The sequence below is a fragment of the Staurois parvus genome, unplaced genomic scaffold (assembly GCF_062004578.1).
Source record: "Staurois parvus isolate SC_StPar_1 unplaced genomic scaffold, SC_StPar_1.0 ptg000165l, whole genome shotgun sequence".
Lineage (NCBI taxonomy): Eukaryota > Metazoa > Chordata > Amphibia > Anura > Ranidae > Staurois > Staurois parvus.
This window is the reverse complement of record NW_028317961.1, coordinates 2,723,080-2,741,261: the sequence shown is the minus strand read 5'-3', so window position 1 is coordinate 2,741,261 and position 18,182 is coordinate 2,723,080. Positions and strand designations below refer to the sequence as shown.

The 18,182-nt window shown below is 38.5% G+C and overlaps 1 protein-coding gene across 6 annotated transcripts in view; it reads right to left on the bottom strand.

Annotated features, from left to right (window-relative positions):
• Nucleotides 1–18,182, bottom strand: part of LAMA2 (laminin subunit alpha 2) — a 1,220,316-nt gene that overhangs the window by 73,943 nt on the left and 1,128,191 nt on the right. For all 6 annotated transcript variants that reach the window (XM_089676131.1, XM_089676133.1, XM_089676134.1 and 3 more), the window contains 2 exons: nt 15,910–16,054; nt 12,973–13,111 (listed from right to left, as the gene is read on the bottom strand). In XM_089676131.1, the coding sequence (XP_089532257.1) occupies nt 12,973–13,111; nt 15,910–16,054 (284 nt within the window). The remainder of the gene's footprint in view (nt 1–12,972; nt 13,112–15,909; nt 16,055–18,182) is intronic.

Genomic DNA, 18,182 nt, shown 5'->3' with positions numbered 1-18,182 from the left:
TTATGCTGTGTTTAAGTGTGTTAACCTGCATTTTGCTATTCAACTGAAATGAAATACACAAAGAAGCCAGTGAAGAAGTGTGAAGCTAGCCCTAAGATGCTTGTTTCCATCTGTTTATTCTTAGAGCAATTGAAGATATAATTTAGAATATAATGGATCTGAATGCTAAATGATCACTGTAGCATGCATAACAGTGGCCTACTGGTTTGCACTCCTGCCCAGCACCAAGGCCGATGTTTCAAAACCCAACCAGGACACTATCTGCCTGGAGTTTTCATGTTCATAATGTACATAAATGGGTTGCCTCCTATATGTCAAAGACATTCAGCAGATTAACTGACTGCTGTCTATATTGGCCCTAGTATGTGTGTGTGAGCAGGGACTGGGAATGTACATTATGTAAAGCACTGAGTAAATTGTTGGTACTACAAAATTACAAATTAAGCAGTTACTGATTACATATTTCAAAGGAAACCAACCACAGAGATCATATTTCTGGCTTCCAGCACCTTCAATAGCAATTGCTTTTCTTGAACGTTTTGTACTTAGCGTGCTGCTATAGTTGTTTTAGTTACCAAACGTTTGCACAAAAGTCACTCTGCATTAGGGATGAGCTTCTGGTTTGGCAAATTCTGCTTGTTCTGAGGTTCAGCAAACAATCAACTTAAATTGGTGTTCGGCCAAGTCAACCCCCCCACTCCCCATGGCATCCGAAAGTGATACATTTAGCAGTGGAATTACTACTAATGCGGAGTATGACAGCCTCCCCTCAGGCTAGCTGTTAGGAAATGGTCAATTGCCAGGGTCTTAACAACTTTGCCTCATCCCTGCCTGACATTTTAGGCCCTATTTACTCAGCACAACGCATATGTATGTGTATGTATATATATATATATATGTATGTGTATATAGATATACTGTGTGTGTTTGTGTGTGTGCGTGTATATATATATATATTACCAACAAAAGTGGGTATTTCTTTTTGTTTGTGTTCACTAAAGTTCATTAATTTTTAGTGTATTTTTTCCCCAAAAAATTGTGTTTGAAAAACAGCTGTGCAAATACAGTGCAGCATAAATTGCAACACCCACCATTTTACTCTCTAGTGTCTTTTTTTGCTTTGCTACATGTTCTCCAGGGCAGTGACCAGCCCCCTATGTCAATTGTTTGACAATCCCATGCCAATTAGCTTAGAAAATTATCATTACTTGATTGGCACCTTTGGGGGGCAGGGGGGGGGAGCAGGTACCCGAATTTGACAGGTACCCACTCCCACTGCAATCGCCTAAGCAATCGGAAGTGTAAGTTGTCCTCCCCCCATCTCCTCGTAGTCTTCTGGGACACGACAGGTCCCAGAAGACTATGGGGCCATTCACAAAGTGCAGCGCTTCTCGCACATGAGCAGTGGGCACCTGGCTGTGAAGCCACAAACTGTTACAGCCAGGTGCCCACACTGAAGATGCCGGCACCAAGGAGAGAAGATGGCCGGTGAAACCAGCGGTGGTGAGGACACCGCTGGACTGAGGAACAGGTAAGTAGCTACAATTTTTGTAGCTGCTGACTTTTTTTTTTTATTTTCAGGTGGAACTCCACTTTAAAGTGGTTCTAAAATCTCAAGGTTTTTTACCTTCATTCATTCCATGCATGAAGGTAAAAAAGCCTTCTGTGTGTAACACTTACCTGAGCTCCCTCTTGATCCAGCAATGTCCACAAGAGCCTCGATTCTCTGTGGATTCTCACTCCTGATTGGCTGAGGCAGCAGTGGGAGCCATTGGCGAGCTGTTTGCTATGGGTACACCCAGTAGAAGGAGGGGCCAGGAGCGTCGTCGGGGGGACCCAAAAAGAGAAGGATCTGGGCTGCTCTGTGCAAAACCACTGCACAGAGCGGATAAGTATGACATGTTTGTTATTTTTAAGAAAAAAACAAGACTTTAGTATCACTGCAAGTTAACCAAATGTACATAGTACTAATTTACAGTACTTATAAATATAATTTGCTAAATGACTGATCATTCCTTTTTAGAAGATCATTAATTTTAATGATCTAAAGTTCATGTACCTGGCGATTACAAACTTTTTTTTTTTCACAATTGAGTTTTATTATTATAGTTTTTAACAACAAATGCACATTGTACAGAATGAGAGTGTATGAAAATGAGAATGATTACAGACAATATAACAAATTATACATTGGGTTGTAAATGTATAAATATAGATTGAATGGGAAATCAATCCAAACAAAACAGTAAAAATGACAATCTTATGTCTGAGGAGTATCTTAGTCATCAGTACTATTTTCTTGCAGCGCTGGAAATCATGAGTTTGGTTATCACCAAAAACACGCTATGTATCGACTTCTACATTTTTCTGTGTTTAAATGTACGTTTTTGATAGGGATATACAAGCATAAATTGCAACAGTGGCAAATAGAAGAAGAAGATGAAGAAGAATTGTATGCATGTATACGCATATGCATGTTTACAGAACATTTTACTCAGGATCTTTCTGTCAACAATATCCTAAGTATGAACATCAGTAAATTATTAAATCCGTTTGCAAGAGGCCCTAAAGTTTAGTGCTGTGTTAACCAGTAAAACAAAAAATTGTTAAACTTGTTTTCCACTGTTCCCTTGTGGTTACATTTGCATTTACAGCTATTGCACTATGACCAAGGTCCGATTTTACTTTTCAGCTCTCACTTTGGCTTCCGTAGTGCTGCTAGGGATAAAGCTAATGCTTTTGATGAGATTCCAGGTAATGCCACATAGCCCAAATTTCTTGTAATGACATTTCAGCACATTGCAGGAGCATTATCTCGGGAGGTTTGAACTACTCACCATTCTCTGAGATCTCAGAGGAAGGTAAATTACAACTAGGATCCATGGGTAGAACCAGGTTTGCACAACATTTGGGAATTGGGAAAGGATCAAAATAAATAAATGGATTTTGCATTTTTAGTACAAGATTGTGCTTATTCAGTTTTGTAAAGGTGGCTTAATGTGTTTTAATAGCACTATAACCCTTTAATACATACTATATGAACATTCTTGCTTTTAAACATTTTCTATTTGCGTTTATGGCTCTAAATGTTTTTTTTTTTTATTACAAGTCTTAATTTGCCAGTGTTCAGTGCTATACTCAAAGCTGCAGATGTTCCTTGTGTAAAGATATTTGAGATTCAGAGAACTATTACATTATTCCCTTCAGATATGGCTGTTAATTAAAAGTAATGGAATCCTTGCTTAGAAGCAGATGTAAATGTTACTGCATCTAATGTTGCTACAGCTACCAGGGCACCAGGTTGACATGTGTTATATCTTTGGATAACACTTACTTTTCATCTATGTCTACTATGGCTGTCTAGGTGAAGTTAAAGATGTCATTCACCATATTGTAAGATGTTTAATGTATTCTTTTTATAGTATTATTATTATTATGATCTCTCTTATTGGTGGTATAACCTTTTAAATGAAACTGTTAATTGATTATTATAGGTTTTTTTTTCAATCTCACAATATGTATTTAGTTGTATAATTACCCCTTGGGATTTTTGCATTTTATAATGTCATAACCTGACATACTTGGCGTTCAAATAGATTTTATGTCACTGATCTACACAAAATAGAATTGTTAAAAATCTACAGCTTTCCAAATTATTTACAGAAAGTCGCAATTGGTTAAATGGAATGCATTTATGTGTAAGTAGTTTCACATGATTTCAAGATACATTCAGCTGTAGGCCCAGAGATTTAAAAAAACACAAAAATAGATTTAGCAAGTGTTGGCACAAGGAGTGATTACTTGTGTAACTACATTCATCTATTTTTTGTTTATTAACTTTTAGGGCAGTAGCAGCAGTATGGATTAACTGGATATTATTACAAGGGGCATTCAAATCAAACTGCAACTTTTGAGTTTATTTAATAAAACAACACATTTTTCGACACATTTATAAACTTATGCCAGCTTTTAACTAATGTCTGGAAAGCTTCAGCATGGAAAAATTTGTCAGTATGCCTCAAGCATCCAAGGACAACCTGCTTCACTTCATCATCAGTGCTGAAATGCTGACCACAGAAAGATTTTCTCTTGTGCAATTTCACTACAGGTTATGCATTAGGTATCCAGGATCAGGCATTCCATGTGCTGAATGTTCACAGGAACAACTGCTGTGGGCTGGCCCCCCAGGGCCGAGATCGGCACTGACAGACGTACGGCCAACTTTGAATCATTTACACAATTCAAATGTCTTACTGCAGCTGTACACCACTGTACTGTGCTTGAAGTCTTCTGTAGATATCTGTGGGTTTTATGCCTTTGTTCAGAAGAAACTTCATCACCACATGCTGTTTCATGCACGCACTAACACTAGAGTCTGCCATCATGAGTAGAGATGAGCGAATCGAACCAGGCGAACCGGAATTCGATACGAATTTCAGGAAAAATTCGATTTGCGTCGAATCCGAATATTTGCCTACTTCGGGTGCGCGAATCGGATTTTTCCCGATCAGTCGGCAAAAGTGTCCCTGCAGAGAGCTCCGCTATTTCTGACATTTCTCTGACAGTTCCTTCACATGTACAGCGGTTGAAACATTGTATCTATTAGTTTCCATTTAGGATACAGATGTTTCAACCGCTGTACATGTGAAGAAGCTGTCGGAGAACTGTCAGAAATAGAGGAACTCTGCACATACACTTTTTGCCGGTTTGGAATTCTTATTTTCATCCTACTTCTTCTTCTTCTTCATCCTCATCCTCAGAAGAAGAAGAGGATGAGGATGAGGATGAAGAAGAAGAAGAAGAAGTAGGATGAAAATAAGAAGAATTCCAAGCCGGCAAAAAGTGTATCTGCAGAGCTCCTCTATTCTGCAGATACACTTAGAGGAGCTCTGCAGATACACTTAGAGGAGCTCTGCAGATACACTTTTTGCCGGCTTGGAATTAATCTTATTTTCATCCTACTTCTTCTTCTTCTTCTTCATCCTCATCCTCAGAAGAAGAAGAAGAGGATGAGGATGAAGAAGAAGAAGAAGAAGTATGATGAAAATAAGAATAATTCCAAGCCGGCAAAAAGTGTATCTGCAGAGCTCCTCTAAGTGTATCTGCAGAATAGAGGAGCTCTGCAGATACACTTTTTGCCGGTTTGAATTATTCTTATTTTCATCCTACTTCTTCTTCTTCTTCTTCATCCTCATCCTCTTCTTCTTCTTCTGAGGATGAGGATGAAGAAGAAGAAGTAGGATGAAAATAAGATTAATTCCAAGCCGGCAAAAAGTGTATCTGCAGAGCTCCTCTAAGTGTATCTGCAGAATAGAGGAGCTCTGCAGATACACTTTTTGCCGGCTTGGAATTATTCTTATTTTCATCCTACTTCTTCTTCTTCTTCATCCTCATCCTCAGAAGAAGAAGAAGAGGATGAGGATGAGGATGAGGATGAAGAGGAAGAAGAAGAAGTGTATCTGCAGAGCTCCTCTGCAGTGTATCTGCAGAGCTCCTCTATTCTGCAGATACACTTAGAGGAGCTCTGCAGATACACTTTTTGCCGGCTTGGAATTAATGTTATTTTCATCCTACTTCTTCTTCTTCTTCTTCTTCATCCTCATCCTCAGAAGAAGAAGAAGAGGATGAGGATGAAGAAGAAGAAGAAGTAGGATGAAAATAAGAATAATTCCAAGCCGGCAAAAAGTGTATCTGCAGAGCTCCGCTATTTCTGACAGTTCTGTGACATTCACTCCATACAGCGGTTGAAACATTGTATCTATTTGTTTCCATAAATGGATCCATTTATGGAAACAAATAGATACAATGTTTCAACCGCTGTATGGAGTGAATGTCCCAGAACTGTCAGAAATAGCCTATTTCTGACAGTTCTGTGACATTCACTCCATACAGCGGTTGAAACCGCTGTATGGAGTGAATGTCACAGAACTGTCAGAAATAGACAGAAACTGTCACAGAACTGTCCTTCTTCTCATCCTTCTCCTTCTTCTCATCCTTCTCCTTCTTCTCATCCTTCTCCTTCTTCTCATCCTTCTCCTTCTTCTCATCCTTCTCCTTCTTCTCATCCTTCTCCTTCTTCTCATCCTTCTCCTTCTCCTTCTTCTCATCCTTCTCCTTCTTCTCATCCTTCTTCTTCTCATCCTTCTCCTTCTTCTCATCCTTCTTCTCATCCTTCTTCTCATCCTTCTCCTTCTTCTCATCCTTCTTCTCATCCTTCTTCTCATCCTTCTCCTTCTCCTTCTTCTCATCCTTCTCCTTCTTCTCATCCTTCTCCTTCTCCTTCTCCTCATCCTTCTCCTTCTTCTCATCCTTCTCCTTCTCCTTCTTCTCATCCTTCTCCTTCTCCTTCTTCTCATCCTTCTCCTTCTCCTTCTTCTCATCCTTCTTCTCATCCTTCTCCTTCTTCTCATCCTTCTTCTCATCCTTCTTCTCATCCTTCTCCTTCTTCTCATCCTTCTTCTCATCCTTCTTCTCATCCTTCTCCTTCTTCTCATCCTTCTCCTTCTCCTTATTCTCATCCTTCTCCTTCTTCTCATCCTTCTTCTCATCCTTCTCCTTCTTCTCATCCTTCTTCTCATCCTTCTCCTTCTTCTCATCCTTCTCCTTCTTCTCATCCTTCTCCTTCTTCTCATCCTTCTCCTTCTCCTTCTTCTCATCCTTCTCCTTCTCATCCTTCTCCTTCTTCTCATCCTTCTCCTTCTCCTTCTTCTCATCCTTCTCCTTCTCCTTCTTCTCATCCTTCTCCTTCTCCATCTTCTCATCCTTCTCCTTCTCCTTCTTCTCATCCTTCTCCTTCTCCTTATCCTTCTCCTTCTTCTCATCCTTCTCCTCATCCTTCTCCTTCTTCTCATCCTTCTCCTTCTCCTTCTTCTCATCCTTCTCCTTCTTCTCATCCTTCTCCTTCTCCTCATCCTTCTCCTTCTCCTTCTCCTTCCTCATCTCCAAGGGCATTTAAATTAAAGGTACAGTGTTCTGCACTAATTTAAAGGCTCTCTGAAGCCTAGAAACCCTTTTTATAAGTTAACTTCGTAGCGAATTAATTTGCATCGATCGAATTTCTTCCTGAAATTCGGCGAATCAGCCGAATCGAATTTTTGAATAATTCGCTCATCTCTAATCATGAGTACCCTCCCTAGTGGTATGATTATGTCAGTATTTCTGTGCTCAAAGCGGTACATTTTTTTGCATGGAAATATGTCATTTTTTTTATTGTAGGCCTGTAATTCTTAGGAATAACTCACTGAAATCTGTCCAAACAAGAGTCTAGTAAACATCCCGGGTATGTTAAAATTTGAAACACGAAATCATAAATTATAATTAAATAATCATAAAAAATAATATAATAATAATTTAATTCAATAATGTAATCAAACCAAAAACATTGCAATTTGAAATAGAGCGCCTAGTTTGCACATCACTGATCTTAGTCGCAAAATCTTTTTCAGTGTCTGATGACAAATTTCCCCACGAATCATTATCACTCCATTCTGCAAGTAGTTCTAATTTACTATCCCTGTTCTTTAGCTGGTCTAAAATAGCCTTTGATCTAAAGGGACGCTTTTTGGACGCCATGGAAGTTTCTCAGTTTCCAAGCAGAAAGAACAGTAAAATGCAGGCAGAGCACAGGACAAAGCACTAGGGATAAAATGTATGTGAAATGGTTTGATACAGTAATGTTTTACTATGTGATTTTAGTGTATTGAGTGATTGTCACTTTTTAAAATTGTTAAATCTCCCGCCGGTTACGTCCCCGTACATCCCGATGTCGCAGGAAACAGAACCCGGAAGATGGATGCCGGCATCGGCTGGAGAAGTAGGCCGGGGACGCTGCAGGGGGAGAGAAGGACTAGGTAAGTGCAGAATGGATCCAGGAGCAACGCTGCAGGGTATTCCCGAGTGTAGCTCGGGGTTACTGCTTGTGGTGCTGAAACTTTACCCCGAGCTACACTCAGGAATACCTCCAGGGAGGTTAATGGTCTCTAGACTGGCCCACGACATGTGCGCTTCCTATCAGTAACAGGACAAACTTGCCACTTATTACTGTGTGTACAACCTCTAGAAAAAAGTATGGAATCACCACTCTTGGAAAATGTTCATTCAATTGTTTAATTGTGTAGAGAAAAAACTAATCACAGACATGCCTCAAAACTTTTTAATTTAATATTCCAACCTTCTGGCTTTGAGAAACACTTAAAAAATAAATAAAGAAAGAAAATTGTAGTCAGTTGCAACTGTTTTTTTGCAGATTTATTTATTTATTATTTATTTCAGGTACTTATATAGCGCTGTCAATTTACACAGCGCTTTACATATATATTGTACATTCACATCAGTCCCTAACCCTCAAGGGGCGTACAATCTAAGGTCCCTAACTCACATTCATACCATACACATACTAGGGCCAATTTAGACAGGAGCCAATTCACCTACCAGCATGTCTTTGGAGTGTGGGAGGAAACCCACGCAGGCACAGGGAGAACATGAAAACTCCAGGCAGGTGGTGCCATGGTTGGGATTTGAACCGATGATCCTAGTGCTGTGAGGTGGAAGTGCTAACCATTTTAATCACTGTGCAGATCAAGCAGAGAAAAGAAAATTCTGAGGAAAATATTATGAAATCATGAAAAAACCCACTACAGTACACCGCTAATACTTTGTTGCACCACCTTTGGCTTTTATAACAGCTTGAATTCTCTGAGGCATGGATTTGCTCTACGATTGACAAACAGTATTCTTCATCAATCCGGCTCCAACTTTTTCTTGTTGCAGTTGCTAGATCAGCTTTGCAGGTTGGAGCCTTGTCATGGACTATTTTCTTTTATTTCCACCATAGATTTTCAATTGGATTGAGGTCCGGACTATTTGCAGGCCATGCCATGGACATATGTCTTGAAGGAAAGTTTTCATGGCTTTTGCCCTATGGCAAGATGCGTTCTCATCCTGAAAAATGATGTCATCATCATCAAACATCCCGGAATAGAAAAGTGTCCAAAATCTCAATATAAACTTGTGCATTTATTGAAGATTTAAGGACTGTCATCTCCCCCGTACCTTTACCTGACATGCAACCCCATATCATCAACGATTGTGGAAATTTGCATTTTTTCTTCAGTCAGTCGTATTTATAAATTTCGTTGGAATGGTACCAAACAAAGGTTCCAGCATCATCACCCTGGCCCAATACAGATTTGTGATTCATCACCAAATATCACTTTCATCTAGTCATCCACAGTCCATAATTACAGCCCACAGTAACTTCGTTTTTTTTCTGTTTAGGTGTTAATGATAGTTTTCGTTTGGCTTTTCTGTATGTAAATCCCATTTTCTTTAGGTGATGTCCTATAGTTCGGTCACAGACATTGACTCCAGTTTCTGCCCATTTGTTCCTTATTTATTTTTTTTGTGCATTTTCTGTTTTCAAGGCATATTGCTTTAAATTTTCTATCTTGACGCTTTGATGTCTTCCTTGCTCTACCAGTAAAATTTCACCCTATGTGATTGATGTCGCAAGTGTGATATAGGCACTTTTCCTTGTTGTGTTCTTCTCCTAACCTCAGGAATGGTGTCAGTACTTCCCATGGAGTTATATTGAGTACAAAATACCATGCCATGTAAATGAGAGGCAATGTGATATGGAAAAAGAAAATGTGGCAGAGACTTGGCTTGACATTTTTGGACTTTGTGGCCACATTAATCTGTGTTCTGCTGTTTATGCTGAGTGGCATCCTTCTTTCTGGCTCTTTATGAGCTAACAAACCCACAGAGCCCATCTCGGAGGACGATGAGGTGCTGCAGATAACCCAGGGGAAGGGGATCTCTCTGACCAGACCAGGCTGTATACATCCTTAAGGGGACCTCCGGCTGACCACATTATTTACAAATGCTGGTGAGTGTGTAATCTTAACACATTTCTGGCACATCACCGAATAATCGTCATAGCGTGTGAAGCACTTACCTTAAGATCATTCTCAGCTGGATCTTCACACTATCACTTTATGGACATTCAATTGTCGTTTATATGATTTTGATATTTTAGCACTATCATGTGCTTACGATTATCACTTTAGTAGCAGAATTTATGGGTATTGCAGAATTGGTTTATTAGCACATTATTTGCGCTTTGTCACTTTATGGTCTTTTTTGATTATCAATAATTATGTATTTGTACATGATTAACATTGCATTTATAATTCTGGTCTTGAGTATCTCAGCGCTGCATCTATATTTATCTTATTGTCTTGGAAGTTGTTTTGGTTACCTTTTTGGTGCGTTAGCTGCTTATGGTTTTAGCGCTCGCTTTTCTGCCTTGATTTTAGGCTCTAACTGCAGCTGTCATCAGTTGTTCTTTGTGAGTCTTTCTGCCTTTAGTTTTGCCTTCAGCAAGTGAAATGCATGCTCAATTGGGTTGAGATCAGCGATTGACTTGGCCATTGCAGAATATTCCTCTTCTTTTCCTTCAAATGTGCCTGGGTTGCTTTTGCAGTGTGTTTTGGATCATTGTCCATCTGTACTGTGAAGTGCAGTCCAATCAACTTTGCTGCATTTGGCTGAATCTGGACTGACAATATATCCTTAAACACTGCAGAATTCATCTGGCTGCTTCTGTTTTCTGTCACATCATCAATAAACACCAATGACCAAGCGCCAATGGAAGCCATGCATGCCCATGTCATCACACTGCCTCCACCATGTTTTATAGATGACGTTGTGTGCTTTGGATCGTGAGCTGTTCCAAGCCTTCTCCACAATTTTTTCTTCCTGTCATTCTGGTACAGATTAATCTTAACTTCATCCATCTAAATAATGCTTTTCAAGAACTAGTCTGGCTTTTTTAGATTTTTTTGGGTAAAGTCTAATCTGGCTTTTCTATTCTTCAGGCTTATGAATGGTTTGCACCTTGTGGTGAACCCTCTGTATTTGATCTTGTGAAGTCTTCTCTTGATTGTAGACTTGGACAATGATATGTCCACCTTCTGGAGAGTGTCCTTCACTTGTCTAGATGTTGTGAATGAGGTTTTCTTTACCATAGAGAGGATCCTGCGATCATCCACTACTGTTGTCTTCCATGGGCGTCCATGCCTTTTTATGTTGCTGTGCTGACCAGTTCTTCTTTCCCCAGAATGTACCAAACTGTTGATTTGGCCACTCCTAATGTTGCTGTTATCTCTCTGATGTATTTGTTTCATTTTTGAAGCCTTACAATGGCCTGTTTCACTTGCATGGGGAGCTCCTTTGAACGCATAATGTAGGTTCACAGCAATAGATTCCAAATACAAATACCACACTTAGAATCAACTCCAGACCTTTTACCTGCTTAATTGATGAAGAAATAATGAAGAAGCATCTGGCCATGAAACAGCTTTTGATTCAATTGTCCAATTACTTTTGGTCCCTTGAAAAGAGGGGGTGGCTACTCTTAAGAGCTGTAATTCCTAAACCCTTCCTCCAATTTGGATGTACATACCCTCAAATTTAACCTGAGAGTGTGCACTTTCAGTCCATATCCATTATATAACTATAGCTTGAATGTTTTTGTAAATGTCTGAAAAAAACAAATTGTGCTTGTGCCCAAATATATATGGACCTAACTGTATTCATAAACATTGACACAGATTTTGTGAATGTGCCTTTAATTCTAAAAGTGTTCTGAATTCATCTACCTGTCTAGAGCTTGTACTTGAATTCGACTTATGTTGCCTCACTTTTAAAATACATGTGAGACACTTTTGCAAAATCTGTCTGAACCAGCTTTTCTCTCAGTATGCCAAAGAGGAGAATTGGGCTCTAATTAGTTCCACTTTTGAATTTGGATGTGATGATTAATGCGACACAATGTAGAAATGGCACATTCAATTTGACACATTGTAAAAGTGGTGCATTTTAGAACTACCTGAATTTCTTGCACATGTTGCTGTCAGAACCAAAAGTGTTGCAAATGCTTCATGAATTTGGAGCAATACAGTAACAAGAGGGATTAACCATACCTAGAAAAGTGGTGCAGCAGTTTTATTGAATTCCCCACAGATTATTACTATAATAAAATCTGGCAACAAATTCTGGAGCTATCGAAGCTGGTCTGATTTAAATCCCCCATCCTCTGGGTGGTTATACCTTAATACATACATTTATAAAACATTAAAAATTCCTGATTTTCATTAAAATGATTTGTCATGATGAGCACGTCTAGGTCATGAAAATATACATCACAGACACCAGACCACTTTAGGATGATACAGGATTAAACATCAAAATTACATTTCCTAGCATTCCTGTACCTGATACAGGTAATAGGGAAGGTGATTGGCACAAACTGGGCTGAACCAAGGGTGTGGAAAGGCCCTCAAACTTATTAGACCACAGGTTGAATTATAAGGTAAGCATGTTTAACCACTTGGCAATGAAAATATATTTATAAAGTAGATATCAAACAATACATGCATTTACCATTTAGATACTTGGCTAATATCTATAGCAACAAAATCAGTTTTCATCACTGCAGTGAAATTTAGGTGGATACAATAGACATCATAATTTTAATTTATTACAGTTTGGTGAAGTAATCTTAAGTATATGTAGTAATGGAATCCCTATGGTACAGAACCTGCGCATACAGGTTTTTTAAGTGCTACTCAACTTTTAAAACAGAAATCTAAATCATTCTATTATTAACTCTGTAAATATATATATATATATATATATATATATATATATATATATATATGCATATATACAAAATATTGTATTGGGACACCCCTCCAAATCATTGGATTCAGGTGTTCCAATCAACTCCATTGCCACATGTATATAAAATCAAGCACCTGGCATGCAGACTGCTTCTACAAACATTTGTGAAAAAATGGGTCACTCTCAGGAGCTCAGTGCATTCAAGCGTGGTACCGTGATAGGTTGCCACCTGTGAAATAAGGCTTGAAAACAAGATGGAACTTTCTATACATAGGACAGTGTATTTACCTTAAGCCTCTCAGTACTGGCAGGCCACCAAAATATATGTTCTCATCAGCTTTCAAATTCAGACCAAAATTACTTCCAGTGGATGTGGTGGTTACCTTGTCCTCTTCATTTGTATCCACATCCACAATAGAAAAATTGGCTAAAAAAAGATTAGATAAATAGAGGTCAAATGAAAAAATTAGCATGTCAACGAAATAGCATCCCAATTTCTGGCAGAACTGCAGAGCCATGCTGGAAATGTTCATTTACACATACTGACGCTTCTTAACCAATTCAATATTTGGCAATTTTACACCTTCCTGCCCAGGCCATTTTTCAGGTTTCAGCGCTCTCACTTTGAATGACAATTGCGCGGTCATACAACATTGTATCCAAACTAAAATTTTATCAATATTCTTCACACAACTAGAGCTTTCTTTTGGTGGTATTTAATCATTGCTGGGGTTTTTATTTTTTGCTAAATTAACAAAAAAAGATTGACAATTTTGAAAAAAAAAACAATTTTTCTTTGTTTCTGTTATAAAAGTTTGGAAATAAATAATTGTTCTTCATAAATTTAGGCCAAGATATATTCTGCTACATGTCTTTGGTGAAAATAACCCAAATTAGGATGTATTTTTTAGTTTGTAGGAAGGTTATAGAGTTCAAAAACTATGGTATAGATCTGAATATTGATCAATCCTGAAGTACTGACAGCCAATCTAATTTCTTGAGGTCCAAGAATGTCAGAACAGTGCAAAAAGGGGTCATTTGGGGGATATCTGTAGAGTAGACAGTCGGACGTACTTCATAAGAGGCATGGTGAGTTTTTTGAAGTTTGTATTTTTTTGTCATAATTTTTCGGAAAATGAAAAAAATAAAAAAAAAATATTTTCACTTTTTTTTTTTACATACTGTCACCAGTGCAGTACAGCGTCATTATATAACTGGTATGGCGGTGATCAGGGACACTGACTGGTGACAGTGTGAAAAAAAATATATATATATATTTTTTTTATTATTTTAAATTTTTTATTACATTTTATTTTTTTTAAGATTTTTTTTTCATATTTCATATTTTTTTTACACAATTTGCTTAAAGCAAAGAATTACTTTGCTATAAGCAAGCATTTACCTGAATGACATCGATTCATTCAGGGTTTTTTTTTTTTTTGTGCTTAGCTGTGATTTGGCCACAGCTAATCACATGACATGTGCATGTGATTAGCTGTGACCATTCACAGCTAGACACTAGAATACAATGGATGGCATGAATGAAGCCATCCATTGTATACAACTGTCATGTGACCTGCTGTGATTGGTCACAGCAGGTCACATGGTACCGGCAAAGGGGGCCGGTACTCAGATCTGTCATCGGCCGTGTCTGAGGTACACGGCCGGTGACAGATTGCGCAGCTGCGTGGCTCTGCAAGCACGCAAACTGCGCATGTGCGGGAGGACGCCATATGGTGGCCTCCTGGAAAGCTAGTACATTTTTCAGGATGGCATATGGCTATTGGCCGGGCGTCAAATGGTTAATATACACAACCTAAAAGTGAGTAGATACATGTTCAAAAGATGGTCATATTTTAATGATAATAACCTATTGATTTAACCTGCTGGAATTTACTTGTATGATTAACCATACAAATGCTAGTTCTTCAGGCCTGGGTCACAGCTGTACCATTAGGGATTACAACCTGAATAGGCTAAATACACCAAAGGTCATTTTTTTCACCCATTTGGACTTTCAGTAAACTTTCTGAATAATAGGGCATCCAGAAGTTATTTTCAATATGCTGATATTCATTTGCATTGCTGTAGAGGCTACACCTGTCATGCAGTACAGGATTAGTTGTGATCCTCCTTTATTTTCTCTTGGGGATATATGGAAACTCATGCAGCACTGGGGGAGAGAGGAACTGGGACAGAATTTACCATAATGTGCAAGAACACGCAGTACTAGGGATTTATAATCTGACCTCCTTTCCAGAGGCTTAACATTTTCTTGAACTATACAGTGCTCAGCATAAATGAGTACACTCCAATAGATTTGTCAGAAAACCTTTTGCTTTCCTTTTAGAATCAACATTTTCTATGGGACACTATATTACAAAATACTCCCACAAATGCAGGTCATTGCCCGCAAACAAGATTTGTTATTTTGCACACGCAAAAAAATATTTTTCTTAACAAATTATTCAAGACCATGTTGCAAAAATGAATATACCCCAATGAAAGTAGGAGCAAAGCTAAATGTTACAAACAAAATCCTAATTAACAAGAATTCAGCTACAGGGGAGTCTAATTATTCATTAAACAGGTGTCCAGCAGACAGTTGAGTATAAATGGGAAGGAGTTTTCTTATGGGAAGAAAACTCCTTCCCATTTCATGCTGTCAGCAATGGTAACACATGGAAGAGAAATGTCACAAAGCCTGAGAAAGAAAATAATTTCTTTACACAAGAAAGGTGAAAGCTACAAGAAGATCAGCAATACCTTACTGATCAGTCAGAATACTGTAGTAAAAGTCATATAAAAATTTTCCAAAGATGGAAATGCAACCATCTCACAGAGACGGCTAGGCCATCTATGGGAGTTAACGTCTCAACAGGAGCGTCTTCTGAAGAGAAGGGTAAAGAAAATTGGTTATGCCTGGTCAATGTGTTGGCATGACCAGCTGTAGTCTCCTCCAGGGGTGCATATGACAGGGTATCAACAGAGTAGTGCAATTGGTAGACAGCTCCCACTTCACAATAGGATGTGCCTGAACAAAGACCTTTAACTATTGCAAGATCATTAGGCGTTCTTGCAATGAAAGCTGTAGATTTAAAAAGATTGAAAACGGCATAAAATGTAAAGCTTATTTGTGACCGGGTTTACATCTAGTATAAGCATTTGTATATGACAGCCATACCACCGCATTTTAATATGTGTGTGTCTGTGTTTAATACCTACTTTGTTTTTGTATTCTGGAGAGAGTGAGTGATTTCCATTTGCCATCATTATGATTTTTGTTGCTGACTGCAAAGGCTGTGCCAGATCCCAGATCATAGCTAACTTTTATTCGCCCATCACTCAGCTCGATGCTCATGAAATCTTTCTGTTAAAAATTGAAAAGGAAACCTATATAACATATTGTATATAAAGTATAATTCATGGATCTTGCATATAACAAACTTGGCTTTGGAATAAAAATTACCATACAATTCAATACAACACAATGTGATTAGGAATTGTCTGACATTGCCTGCAAATATGATTTATAAAAGGAACAGTGTTTTCATAATATTGTAAATCTCTTCAGTATCTGTCCCATTTGCTCAGCAAAGGGAGTGCTGCTGGTTGATACCTGAAGGGCTAGCTATATGTTAGCATATCCTCCACTGAGAATCCTGTTTGTTCAGATGATGCACACATTTTCTACATTTCAGTCCTAGTCCCTGGGACACAGTTAACCCTGCCCACAGTTCAACTCAAGCCCATCCATGACCTTACTGGAGTGTCTCATCAAAACCTCATCTTTGATTATGTAGGGACCACCCAACCACTTACATCCCCTGATCACTGTAGGGACCACCCAACTTCTTACATCCCCTGATCACTGTAATGAATGCCCTACTGAGTTACTGTGCATGTGCAGGAACTCAAATGAGGGTGAAATTTATAAGTGCCATCAAATGGTGGCTAAATTAATCATTCTCTGTTTCCCACACCTTACCCCCAAAATAAGTTTAACTGTTTGCCTACAGGGCCACTTCTGACAAATGCAAATGTTTTGGAAAAAATACACTTTAATGAATTTTTGTGCACAAAAACACAATATAATACCCATTTTTGGTAAAATATAAAAGATGATGTTACACTGAGTAGATATCTAACAACATGGCACACTTTAAATTGCGTACGCCCATGAAACGTCAGCAAATTATGGTACCTAAAGATCTCCACTTTAAAAGCCTTTACAGGTTACCAGTTTAGAGGTTTAGAGTTACACAGGATATCTGGTGCTAGAATTATTGCCTTATATATGGGGTGAAAACATCATTTACATATGCGTGAGGGGCTTACATATGCGTTTGCATGCAAGCAAGTGGGGGCAGAGGCGCTTAACAGTTTTACATTTATTTTTTCACACTGTCTTTCCTTTTAAAAAATTTGTTTTATTGCTATCACAAGGGATGGAAAGACCGCAGATCTCCCCTCTCCCTTAAAAGCATCTTATCAAACCGAGATCGGTTTGATCAGATACTTTCACAAGGTAGTAATGGCTTGTTTACATCCTGGTGAAACCAGAAGTGACAAAATCCTTGTTGCTTCTGCTTTATTATACCATAGAGATGCTCAGGGGATGGTCCAGTTCTTGGTCACCTCTATGGTAAGCTTGTGGAAATGCTAACTTCAGTCAAGAACTCCCCGGTGGACCGTGAGAGCTAAAAAAGTCACCGGAAGTAATTCAGCCCATAATTAGCTGCTAGGATTGTTTTTACATGAAAGTGCTTTGCCAGCTTCAGGCATTGTCACAGTATGAACACTGAAAGACCAAGACATCATATGATGTCTTACAGGCATGACATGGTTACGCATCAAACAAATTGGGTATAAATGGGGGATATTGAGGCATGGAAAGCAGATAAGAATGCTGCTTATTACAAATACTGTATGTCTCAATATTGAATAAAGAGCAAGTTCCACCATATTGATCTATTGATGATCAACATAGTTTATGACCATGATTGTTTAACCGCCATCTCATCATTCCATACAACATAGATTTCAATGCAATTTCAAAATCCATTTCCTGGAACAAGGTGTAGATGGTAAATTACAGCTCATTAAAAGGATTTTTTCTATATAGCAAGAACACAGAACCCATGAATATTCCCTAAGAAATTTAGAATAACTTGATCCTATGTTCTGGAGCAAATCTGGACTGAACACCCCTGTGTTCGGTTCGCGGTTGAACATTCGAACCTAATGAGCGTTCACCTGTAAACTTTGAATTCAATGCAAGTCTATGGGACTCAAACTTGTAAATTCAAAAGTGCCCATTTTGAAGGCTTATATGCAAGTTATTGGCCATAAAAGGGGTATGAGGACTTGGGTACTTCCCTGAGGGACGTGAATCAGTGAAAAAAAATTTGCAGCAGGACTGACTTTTTTTTTTAAGGTCTAGCAGGAAGATTAGGTGGGACCCCACAGTAAAAAAATGTTTAAAAAGTGCATGGAGT